Source organism: Dioscorea cayenensis, chromosome 11 (genome assembly GCF_009730915.1).
Source record: "Dioscorea cayenensis subsp. rotundata cultivar TDr96_F1 chromosome 11, TDr96_F1_v2_PseudoChromosome.rev07_lg8_w22 25.fasta, whole genome shotgun sequence".
In the NCBI taxonomy this organism is placed as follows: domain Eukaryota; kingdom Viridiplantae; phylum Streptophyta; class Magnoliopsida; order Dioscoreales; family Dioscoreaceae; genus Dioscorea; species Dioscorea cayenensis.
The window spans coordinates 18,803,964-18,816,764 of NC_052481.1; the positions used below are offsets into that span (position 1 = coordinate 18,803,964).

At 32.2% G+C, this 12,801-nt stretch overlaps 1 protein-coding gene across 1 annotated transcript; it reads right to left on the reverse strand.

The window, feature by feature from the left end:
* Positions 1 to 47: 47 nt before the first annotated feature.
* LOC120271694 (serine/threonine-protein kinase BSK1-2-like) lies at positions 48 to 2,491 on the reverse strand. Its single transcript, XM_039278372.1, has 4 exons — positions 2,073 to 2,491; positions 1,851 to 1,986; positions 292 to 428; positions 48 to 101 (listed from the first exon to the last, which is right to left on the reverse strand). The coding sequence occupies exons 1-4, from the start codon at positions 2,394 to 2,396 to the stop codon at positions 48 to 50; spliced, it is 651 nt and encodes a 216-aa protein (XP_039134306.1). The 5' UTR covers positions 2,397 to 2,491.
* Positions 2,492 to 12,801: the final 10,310 nt, after the last annotated feature.

The following is a 12,801-nucleotide window of genomic DNA, read 5'->3' on the forward strand; positions in this document are numbered from 1 at the left end:
ATTTGTAATATAAATGTTGCCGTCTCTTAACCTATCAACTTAAACTTTCAGGTTGAGTGGAACCAACATAACTTGTTTGGTTTTAAAGTGACAAATATAGCCTAACGAAATAGATATTAGAAATAGATTTAGCAAAAGTGGCATGGCTGATGTTTTACTTCTATTTGCGAGGGCAATTATACAATGTGATATTCAAGAGAAAACAAAATTTAAGGTTGCTTGCATTATTAATTAATTTCATTTGTATTATCTAAAGATCTATTTCTTATGAAAAATAATTTCTAATTTTACCTTATCAAACCGCACTTTATTTGAATTCAAATCAAAATATAGAGCTTGTCCTTCATTGATGCAGTATTCCAAAGCTTCTGCAATATAGAATGTGACTCTTAAGCGCATAGACCACTCCATGGTCTTATCTGTAGTAGCTGCAGAAACATCAACAAATCATTTAATATCTTAATATATGATGGAACAAAGATACATGGAAAATTTGTACAAGATACATATGCAACTTGTCATTATCAATCTCAAGAAATAAAATTAAACAACATAAAGTAGCACATGTGAATCTATGAAAGCCCAAATGAAAAAGGCACAACAAGCAAAGAGGTATACAGTAAACACACCAGAGCGACATGTCCGTACAGGGTTTTAGAGCTTCCAGATATCTAGTGAAAATAATTGACACTTATTTTAGATTAACACATGGCCTTTATTCACACTTGCTGCTTCTTGTGTTTGATTTCCCAACCAAGCTAGGAAACTGTAATAAATATTCTATTAAAACCATTGATCATACTGAGGGTTAAAAAGAAATGAAGAACTTGGAGCAGCTTTCTATATAACTAAATCTACAATAGAGAAGGATTTACTCAGAAGATATACATGAATACAACAGGGATATGATTTTTGAGGAGAGAAAAGGGGGAGATTCTTGATTTTCAAATTCTCTTTATCAATAATATCTACAAAAGTATTATTCAAAAGTCTATGATGTATGATGTAGACTGTGGCTAAAAGTGAGGACATGACCAAAAAAAAAGCTAAACTGGGTAACATAATCACCAAAAAGGATATTATGTGTACCAAAGATCAAGATTTCATCTTGTTTAAGAAGACCTATGTATCATCTCCTTTTAAAACATTTGCAAAAACAAATCTTACTTTACAATGTTACATAATTTGAGTATAAACAGATTATACTAGCATACTATTACACCAAATGTTTTCATGCAACAAAAAAAGTGAAGGGGAGCTGCAATGCCATCTTCTATGTAAACCAAATGACTTATCTTTACTTTGAAAATCCATTCCAATGGACAAAATTACAGGAACTATCTGACCCATGTATCCAGAAAAAAGCATGAAGCTTGGACAGCTATTGTCCCATCCTGTTTTTTCTGATGACATTCTGGACACTACACAGAGATGCACTTGGAAAGATATTTTTTAACCCTAACTTCATCTTGGTGGTGCAAAGTTGGAAACAAATTAAATCAATCAATCCCCACTAATGTTCTTCCAAACAAGAAAGGTGCTAACAAGATGGAGAAAAATCTGGGTCTATATCTCAAGTTAGTTTTATCAACGCAACCAAACAGTAATTTATTTTAGTCTCTCATCAGTTTATATAAACTCTGGTTTACAAATCTTTGCAACGTAAACTAATTTGCATATCCATTCAAGGGCAGAGCATCAAATCCTAAGCTCCATTCAATCACATGATATCAAGAAATAACAAAAAAATCCACTCAAAAAGAATCCTAAACTCCATTCATTCAAATCACACTAAAAAATACCAAAGAATCAACACAGAACCAAATCAAGAACAATTAAAACGTACATACAGTATAAAAGACGTCTGGTGAGTGAATCATTGGGCATGAACTCGGCCACAAGAAGCCGCATATCCTCCTGGAAGCAGTATCCAATCAATCTCGCAAGCCTCCTGTGTCTCAACCTTCCCGCTTTAATTGCCTGCTCCTACAAAAAAAAAAACCCCACTCCAAATCTCTCACCAAGAATCACAACAAGATCACCAAGAAACAAGGACTAAAACAAGAACTAACCCTGAACTGCTCTTCATCAGGCCAGGCGTACTTGGAGAACCTCTTGACGGCGATCTGTTGGCCGCCATCAAGGTGCCCCTGAAGGTGATGTTCGGGAGTTCGCCGCCTCCTACTGAGATAATGCACCGGCGCGCGGGCGAATTCATGCGTCGCTGCACTTAGCTCCTCAAGAGTGTACTGGCGGAATGGCACTGTTTCCCCATCGGGGGGCTGCGACGGCTGATGATGAGGGGGATTAACATTGGTGCCTGGGCCGTCGTGGTAGCTGTCATCACCGGAGTTGGAGTTCTCCTGCTGTTTGGGGGCGGAGAGGCAGCAATCCATCGCCGGCGGGAGAGTTGGGAAATGGGAATGTGTGGGGGTGGTTGAGGATCAAAAGATAGGGTGATGATGTTGTTGGGAGCTTGGAGAAGATCACTGTTCTTGTTTCATCATCAATCCTTTTATACTGTTTACCGCCGACTTCTTATTTTTTTATTTATATATTCTTTTTTATAATAAACTGTTTATTTTATTTAGATTTTTTAATTATCTGACTTTGAAAATAACATCATTGTTTTTTACAATTAAACTATTTTGATCATAATATTAAGGCTGGTTTTGGAGAAGATAGATCCTTGCCAAAAGGGTAATGGCCACAAATGTTTCGTAAGTATAACGTTGTGGCACATACGTTTATGTATACGATATGGTAGTGAAACTGTCTCGATCACTCATGGCACGATTTCATGTTTGAAACATTTCCCGTGAAGGTCTTGAGGTGTGGCGTCCCGACGTGGATGGCTCTATAATTGGCCACCCTCAGACGCTCACGGAACATGCCCTCAAACACGAATCGTGCTACGAGTGTGACTAAAGACAGTTTCGTGACCACATCGTTATAGCATAAACGCGCCACAACGTTATACTTACGAAACATTTGTGGCCACTAGTGATACTTACCCCTTGCCAAAATATCATAAATATATTTTTTTAATTATTTTTATAAAATAATAAATTATATATTAAAAATAAAAAATATTATAAATCAATTAAATAAACTAATAATATTAATTTTAAAGTTTAAAAAACAATTTAAAAAATTTTAAATTATAATTATATGGAAAAGATCATATGATATTACATTAAAAAAGTTTAAATATAAATTTAATATATATATATATATAATTAATTGTGAGGCTCTAGAAATTTTGGGGTCCTACCATAACACAGTAAAAAAAATTAGAATCATGAAGAAGATAATTATATAGATAGGGCATGATAATAAATAAAAAATTTAAATATAAATTAAAAAAATGAATTGCAAGACCACAGAAAATTGTGGACCATAAATTTGTATTGATATTATATTAAATGAAATGTTATAGTTTAAAAAGTTAAAATTTTCAAGATAATTATATAGATAATATTATAGGATGATAGTGAATAAAAATTTAAAGTACAGTTTAAAAAATGAATTGTAAGGCTTTGGAAAATTGCTGGTTGAATTTGTTATAAAATAGTTGAAAAAAATAAAATATTGAAGATGATAATTATATGAATAGGATAATACTAAATAAAAATATTATATATAATTTTTTTAAAAAATATATTATCATTATAAATCAATTAAATAAACTAATAAGATAAATTTTAAAGTTTAAAAAACAAGTAAAAATTTTAAAAATATAATTATATAGATTTGATTATATAATATTAGAGTAATTAATGATATTTTTACGAATAGATTTCTTGAATAGGTTTCCGTGGATGATAGGGGTTTGTGTTTTCCAGTTTAGGGTTTAGGGCATAGGGTTTAGGGTCTAGGTTTAGGGCTTAGGATTTAGGGTTCAGAGTATAATATTTATTATTTGGGGTTTAAGTTTTTAAATTTTTAGGATATAGATTTTGTAGTATTTAGGTTTAAGATTTTAAATATAGTTTTATAAGTTTTTTTTTTAAAATTTAAAGAATTTAAAGATTTTTAAGATTTAAATTTGAAGTTTATATAAAAAAAATAATGATGTGGATGGGGATGTGGATGACAAGTTGGGCATCCACGTACTATCACTCGATGTTAAAATTTTTAAAAAAATAAAATTATTATATGGATAGGATTATATGATGATAATAAATAAATAATTTAAATATAAATTATTTTTTTAAAAACACGAATCATAAGACATGGAAAATTGTGGCGCCAAATTATAAAATAATGTTGTGCATTGATATTATATTAAATGAAATGTCATAATTTAAAAAAGAGTTAAAATTTTCAAGATAATTATATAAATAAGTTTAAGATAATTATATGAATTGGATAATATTAAATACAAATGTTATATATAATATTTTTTAAAAATTACTAATAAAATCATGGTTTATCACCTTTTATAAAAAAATATAAAAAATAAAAAAAATATATGAATTATGGGCGCATAGAATTTAGTCATCTAGCTTTAATGGTAGGTATCTTCTCATCTCTTAAGTTGAACTGTAGTTGTAGTTGTTTTTATTTTTATTTTTATAAAGATAAATTAACCATAATTTATTAAAAATAAAAACAATAATGATGACAAGGCAGGGTTAGCCCTGGTCCCCGACTATGCAGGCCACGGGATTTTTATTTTTAATTTTAGAAATATATATTTAAAAGTTTTATTTATTACTATCTTATCCCATAAAAAATTTTAACTGTTTTTAAAATTTGGCCCGAGATGATCAATCGGTTCATGCTTTTATACGCTTTCCTTCCGACTTCTTATTTATTTATTATTTTTTATAATAAACTGTTAATTTAGTTTAGATTTTTTCTTATTGAACTTTGAAAATATGTATTATTGTGTATGGTTTTAACTAATTAATTTATTATATTTATATTTTAAAATATCTGTGTTGATGTATATACGGAGACATTTATGAATGGTGAACATCTTTCTCCTCTTTTCAGAGAAACTACATCAAGCAAGCTAATTTTTTTTATTTTTTTAAATACTATATTAATTAATTTTTTTATTTTTTAATTATAACTTCTGACTTGTGTCATAGTTTTCAAGGTCAAATATAGTATTATATAGATGCAATTTTTATATGTTTTATATGGGAAGAATTTAATTTGGTTGATTATTGAGTATTTCTTTTCCACATATTTGATATTTCATCTTGCGGTCAAACTGGTTAACCATTTATTTTTAGAGCTCTTTCTGTTTGGATAATAACCCTATTTTGATCATATATTAAGATATGGTAGGTTAAATCTTAGGTGAAGTTCAGTTATTATATATTTATTCATGTTTTTTTTTTTAAAAAAAAGGATAAACCCCAATATTACTAAAAAGAGAACAACAGTACATGAAACGCAATAAGGCCCATTTTATGTAGTTTGCAGGGAAAGTAATTCTATATAAAGCTTTTGCAGACAAAAATTTTACATGCAATATACTTTCTCTGCAAATTATATTACAAATTTACAATGTACAATGTTTAGTGTATGCAATGAAAATTGTAGTTGAATTATATGAAAACTTAATTCCCCCATTTGGTATGAATGCATTTGCTATGTAAAGTTAAGTTTATTCTCAATATTACCCTTAGTTATTCTAGTTATCAAAAATGGGTTTTTAATAAACTCTAATGATATTATTAACTTCGTCTAAATAATAATTAACCTGCACTCCAAGACGAGAGAGCCAAAAGAAGTATTTCAGACCACAAATGATGAAATTTGAGCTCTCTCAACATCATTTAAATGAGCACAAGGCATAATTGAGTGGTTTACGGGCAGCTTACAGCCAACCTTACAGCCGTAAGTCAATTCCAGAAGACCATGTTTATGCCTGTAAAAGGGGATTCAGAGCCAAGGTAGAGGACCTTACGGGCAATGTTTGCACTCGTAAGGATGCCCGTAAGGACCATCCAGAGTAGTTTACGACCACAACATACGCCCGTAAAGGCAGTCGCAAGAAGCAACACAGTGAAGTTTACGGTCCAGGGCTTACGGCTGTAAGCTAGGCCGTAACACAAGCAGAAGACCTTACGGACGTGACTTACGGCCATAAGTGGTCTATAAGGCTCGCGACTATCTTCTCCAACTTCCTTATGGCCACTTCCTTACGTCCGTAAGCAACCCGTAAGTAGTTGGGTATAAATAGACATCATGAGGATTTTTAGGGCATCAAATTCTTTTCTTTGGGGCGATTCTTGGAGGCGAAGTGAGGGAAGATAAGAGACGAATCTCTAGCACCTAAGGAGCAATTTCAGGGGGAACTTGGCTCAACATTCTAGAGGATTAAAGATCATAGCCCTGAAGCTCACCTTAGCGGTATGCGTAGAGACCTATCTACAGTTTCTTCTACGATCCTTTATCAAAGCAATTGAGAAGGGGGTTTTCATGGCCTTCATGTTTCCTCTTATTATTTGTATCTTGAATGATAACTCTCTATTAATGGAGGACTAATTTGTAGATGTTTGGGCATAGTTGAACTCTAGAGTTTATATTTTGACATTGGTTGTTAGATCTTTAATTCTTTGAATGTTTTCTTATTTGTAATCTCATCTATTTGAGTCTAATTGTGTGATTGAATGCTTAGTTTGCTAACGAGGCGAAAGACCTAACTATCATACTTTGTTTGTGAGGGATAGCGAGTACACCTTTGGTTAGGGTACTTCGGAGACTTTGTGTCCCTCAATCTTTTCGAATGGGTTAGTGATAAACTTCGTGCTCTTTGCAATCATGTGGAGTGGATTTTAGGAAAAATCACATTTCTACTCTGTATTTGAATTAGGAATAATCTTTCTCTATGAGGGAAGATTATCTACTTAAGAGATTGTCATGAAACCACAATAAGGTTTCATAGAGTGTTAATGTGATTGTGTGGATGTATATATCAGCTCTGTACCTATTCAGTTACTCTTCACATAAAAAATTGGGGTTGAGTACAATTCTAGAAATCTTTCTGTTCAAATAGGATCTCATGCTTAGACAACCTTTATCATGTACTTCATAACCCTAGAGGGATACTATAACCGGACATCGCTTCCTTCATTGACTTCTCTCCTATTATTTCCCATATTTCTTATTCTTGCTCACTCTTGTTCGCACACACAACGTACATTTGATCATTTAGGCAAATTTTCAAGTGTAAAGTCATTACTAGTACTCACTTTCTTTCCTATGGACCGACACTCTACTTTACGCACACTATTATTACACGATCGGCACGTACACGTATGCCCACATCAATATGGATTTAAACCACCATGCATTCCTAAATTTTTCTCCATTATACAATTTTTTTTGTTTTAATATTATCATGATTGATATTATCCAACCATATCAAACTTTCCCACCCAAGGTTGCAATCACTTACACACCACCCCCCTTGTAATCACTTTGCATGGTCAATGAGAAAGTAATTTCAAGGAGACCAGCTATTTTTAAGAACCCAAATGAGTGAAAATGATTCACCCCCATTACTTTGCAAGGAAAGTTATTACTTTCACTCGTACCAAATTGGCCCTAAGAGCAAAGTCCACTAGACAATAGAGCAATTAATGAGAAGTGTATAGCATGAAGATGGAAGCTCTTGTTGGGACAAAAGAGTTCCTACAGAGCTCAAAAAGGAGTAGAACATTTACTAACAAGATAGTCGGCTCAATCAGGCATCCCTTAGGGGATACTAGGTTCACTCCTCTTGGAGGCAACAAACTTTAGCCTTCTTTTAACAACGCGCTCGGTGACTCCTCCAGCTTTTATCATTTCACTTCTGGAACTGTAGAAACCTAAAAATTAAACATGTTAGCAACTTTAACCATCAAAGAAGTATGAGAAATAAAAGATGAATCAAATATAGGTCTATTTCTCTATAGCCAGATATGCCATAGAATATTTTTTGAAAAAAATGTCCCAAGTTTCCCAGATTGGATTCTAGAGCTGTATTCTCCAGGAGAACCACATATCAACAATAGATGGCGGAAAGGGGATCTGACTGAGGTATTGAAAAAAGTGTTCCCATATAAGTATTGTAAATTGGTAGTGGAGAAATAAGTGGTCCACTGATTCAATAGCCACATAGCATAGGATGCATAGCATTGTACACAAATGGCAGTTGGAAGTTTGTTGCATCTTCGGTTTACTAGATTCTCCAAAAATAAAAATCTTGTTATCCAAAGTTAGCCAAGTGAATGTCTTAACATTTTTATGACAAATTCCTTTCCAAATAGCCTAACTAGATGGGCATCAAGCACCACTATCATTTAGGACATTATAAAATTATGTAACAGAAAAAAATCCATTAGGTGTAAGACTCCATCGTTTGCAATCCTTTGATTCACTACCTAGATAGAGGTTATTGTCTATTTTTATATTTATTTTTTATAAAAATAAATTAACCATAATTTATTAAAAATAAAAATAGTATAGGATGACAAGCAAACAAGGACACAGGAACTAATACAAAAATAGACAAAGACTAAAAATGCAAACATATGAGAACTACTAATTGTTCGAAATATTTGAGCAATTTGTTTTTTGAAATATTTATTAAAACATTTGGTTGGAGTAAAATAACTGTATTTTCAATAATTGTTCTAATTTGGCTAGTCCATTATCAAGATTAGTTTGTTTTCTTTTGTTCACTATTTTTTTGGGGTCAACTTACCAACACACCCATGGACTCTGTTAATCAAGTTTGATCAAATTATGTGTTGAGTGGTCTTGATCTAGCATCTGCCGACTTGCCCCAAAGCGCCATCTCCTTTATTATTTATTATTTTAGTTTTTAAAGTTTACCTCTTAATCAGCTTTAGTGTTTAAAATCCCTGTATTTATTCTCTTTTTAATATATATATATATTTCATAATGAGGAAAAGCCACCCCAACACACCTCAAATGATGAACCTTTACACAAACCCAAATTCTCCATTACGTTTTGGAAAAGGAGTTGAACACTTGATCTTTTACGTAGGAGTTAATCGAATTACCACTCATCTATTGTGGTAGTATTTTAATGCAAGAGTTGATTTTATTAAATTTTTTAACAACAGAAAAATTGAAGAAAATGTCGGTTGATTTCTTTTCTTTTTATTTATTTTCTTTCAATTTCCATCTTGGATCTTAGTCAAAGATCCTTTGAATCTAGTTTTAAAAAACAGAAAATTTCATTTTCTCTTTATCATTTAACTTAAAATTTTTAGTAATAATGGTTTAATCCATTATTTTCCACTTAGTTTGAAATCTCTATATTCTCACAAGGACATTGCTCTTTTCACATTTATTAATCTTTTTCATGTGTCTTTATGTTCTTTCTTTGATTTATAATCATCTATTTTTTTTAATATTCTTTTTTTCCAAACAATTAGAGAATCTCTATATTCTATTTTACAAATAAGTTGATGTGTACAATTCTTTAATATTTCATATCATTTTGTACACTCATTTGGCATGTATTTGAATTATATTGATTTTGGAATTCGAAGCTAAACATATTATGTTTTGCATTCTCAAGTTTTGGGCAGTACTAAAAGACTAAAGAGATCCCAATGGAAGTATTTTGGAGTGAAAATGAGAAAAAGGAACTCTCGCGGCATTAATTCACTAAGGACAAGGCAAACATGATGGCTTACGGGTTGGTTATGGCCAGCTTACAGCTATAAGATATTTCCAGAGAACCTTGCAGGCATACTTATACCTGTAAGGGAGAATTCAGAGCCAAATTAGAAGACCTTACGAGCAGAACTTACGCTAGTAAGTGTGCCCATAAGGACCATCTAGAGGAGCTTATGACCAATATTACACTCGTAAGGGTGGTCGCAAAGGACAGTATAGAGAAGCTTACGGCAGAAAACTGGACTATAACACAGATAAAAGACCATACAGACCGGACTTATAGCCGTAAGGGTACCTGTAAGGCTCACAATCAATCTTCCCAGGTGCTTACGCCCACGTCTTTATGCCCGTAAGCAGCCCATAAGTAGACATGTATATAATAGCCTAATGAGATTTTTAGGGCATCTTTTGTCTAATAAAAAAATAGAATCTTTCACTATCTCTTGGAGGTAAGATAAGGGGATGAAGGGGATGGATCTCTAGGGTTCTTGAGACTATTTAAGGAGGAGATTCAACCCTATTGCTTGGGAGAAGAAGATTGTAGTTGTCAAGACCATCTTAGCGGCGTCGGTGGAAGGTTCTTGGAGCATTCTCTGGTGATCCCACTCTCAAAAGATTGAGAAGGGGGTTTTAATGTTTTCTATCTTATTCATCGTGTATTGTATTACGATTGATAGCTCTCTATATATGGAGAGATAATTTGTTAGATGTTTGGCATAGTTGAAATCTAGGATTTATACTTTGACAATGGTTGTGGATGCTTGTTCTCTTTTATTTCATTAATAGCAATTCTAATTGCATTTTTTTATAAAATGGTTACTACTGTGGTGAGAGCCCCTAGTTTTCATACGTTTGATGTGCTTGGTGATGAGAAGAAATTCCCACCTAGCATAGACATGCCGCAATTTGAGAGGATTGTGAGCAAGCCTCTAGTTAGGGTAATTTGGAGTCGAGTGTCTCCTCCCTCAGTCGTCCCAAGTGACTAACTTGTAATCTTCATGCTCTTTGCAATCATGTGGAGTAGATTTGTGAGAGATTGTGTCTCTGGTCTGTATACAAATTAGGGATAATTACTTTCGAAAGAATGGTTTATCTATTTAAGAGATTCTTACTAGTTCGTAGTGAGATTTCATAGAGTGTTAGTGTGATTATAGGGTGACTGTATCAATATTTTACTAATTAAGTTACTATTTGTGTTTGCAAGAGGGGTTTAGTATAATTTAAAAAATCTCTCGGTTTAAATAGAATTGTATATTAGAACAACCTTGTCTAGCACTTAACAAACCCTAAATGGATGCTATGGAATGCTATGCCTAGACATCGCTTCTTCCTTTGATTTCTCAAATCCGTTACTTACATATTTCTTTTCTTTTCTTTTATTTCTTTTCACATCAATCACTATTTTAGTTAGGCTAGTTTTTAGGGTTCGAATTAGCATTAGTATTCTCTATCATCCCTGTGAACCGGTACTCTGCTTTACGCACACTTTTATTATGTGATCGGCACGTACACTTGTGTCCCTATCATAAGTCAACTAGTAAGTTAATTTACCAATAACTATTTGGTCTATTGGCATTGGTTTCCCTGTATAGGATATTTGTCTTGATGAAGAGGTGCGTTTGGATCCCAAGTTGCATAGATCGTAGAGCTCAACTACATGCGTGCGCTAGTTCTTATATACCTTGCTTGTTCACATTTGTCAAAAAAAAAAAATACATACATATATATATAGTTAGTTGACTTATCCTAAAATAAACTATTAAATCAAAATCCAATCACATATAATCTTATAATACAAATCATATCACCCAAATGCTCACAGGATGGAAGGAAACATTAAGAATAATATTTCAATATGCACCATTAATAAAGGATCCTTTAAATTTATTTATTTATTTTGACAAAGACAACCTGCGTCGCTAAAAAATAGACAAGTATGAAAGTGAACCAATTATAGTAGCTTAACAACCCTCTAAGGATTTACAATGCATGTGGGACTAGCAAATACCGAGGTAATAAAAGTCTGCCACATATGCCAAAGATAATATATCAAGAATTATAACCTCACAATAGTAAATTCTCCCTATCATGCAATCCTCAAGAAGTAGAAAATATTACTCCTTTCACAAGAAACTCACCGTTGGAGTCGATAAACACTGAATAAACAGTGAATTAATAAACTAATGTATTAGTATTGCTACTTTTTGAGTTATTTCTAAGTACTGATATCTGCCATTTCCTTCCCATCTTAGTAATAGTATACTTCTAGATGTGTTGAAGAGTGGAGCTTTATATAGATTTCTTTTGTTTGGACTTATTTGAAGGCAAAATCATTTAGTGGATAAGTGCTTAACTTTCAGAGTTCCATCATCTCAGTTTATAAATGTAGTGTTTCTAGTTTGTTTTCAGAAATATCTTAATATGTATGCATGCAGGGTTAAAATAATTAACCAAGTTGTATCACCAGATGCCCAAGTTTTGTGGTTCTCTTCTTTAGATTATTGTTTGAACTCCTTGACCAAAGTATATATCTGCATTGTTCTAACGTTTTGGAAATTTTACTAGCTTGTACTGTGCTCAGCACTGAATATAGTCTTTGGACCTCGCATCAGCACAAGGAAAAGGTTTTTCATATTTCAATTTTATAAGAATTTTTTTGGGATTTGTGTTACTATAACTCTATCAAAATTTATAGCTCTTTATTTCAAAATTATAGCTCTTAAATTAATTGTATAATTAATTGAGAAAGCCAGTTTGATGGATGAAATTGATTAAAAATTAGCGAAGTAGAAGGATTGTATCTAACATTTTGAAAACGTATTGGCAATAAAAGGTGAGTGAATGCCTCTTGTTTGGATGTTATATTCCAGTCTCAATTACTTAATTAAGTGGTCATTTTTCTATCAACTATCAATATATATATACTGAAAAATTAAAGTGAGAATAAATCATTGATTTATTAAAATAAAAAAATTTGTATAAAATATGAATTGAAAAGAAATGCTAAAATTTAAAACAATATTTTTCAGTCTTTAATCCATTGGTAATTTAGTTTAGAGATGAAATTTTTCCGTTTCTCAAGTTTAATTAGCAAAGAAAGCAGTCCATTTCAAAATTGGCATGCCTGAGTTTCAAAAACTAAAA

Coding starts and splice junctions, on each gene's coding strand:
- LOC120271694 (XM_039278372.1), bottom strand. CDS start 2,396: ATGGATTGCTGCCTCTCCGCCCCCAAACAGCAGGAGAACTCCAACTCC. Junction 1,987..2,072: donor CTGATGAAGAGCAGTTCAGG/GTTAGTTCTTGT, acceptor TTTTTTTTGTAG/GAGCAGGCAATTAAAGCGGG. Junction 102..291: donor ATAAAGTGCGGTTTGATAAG/GTAAAATTAGAA, acceptor CTATTTCGTTAG/GCTATATTTGTCACTTTAAA.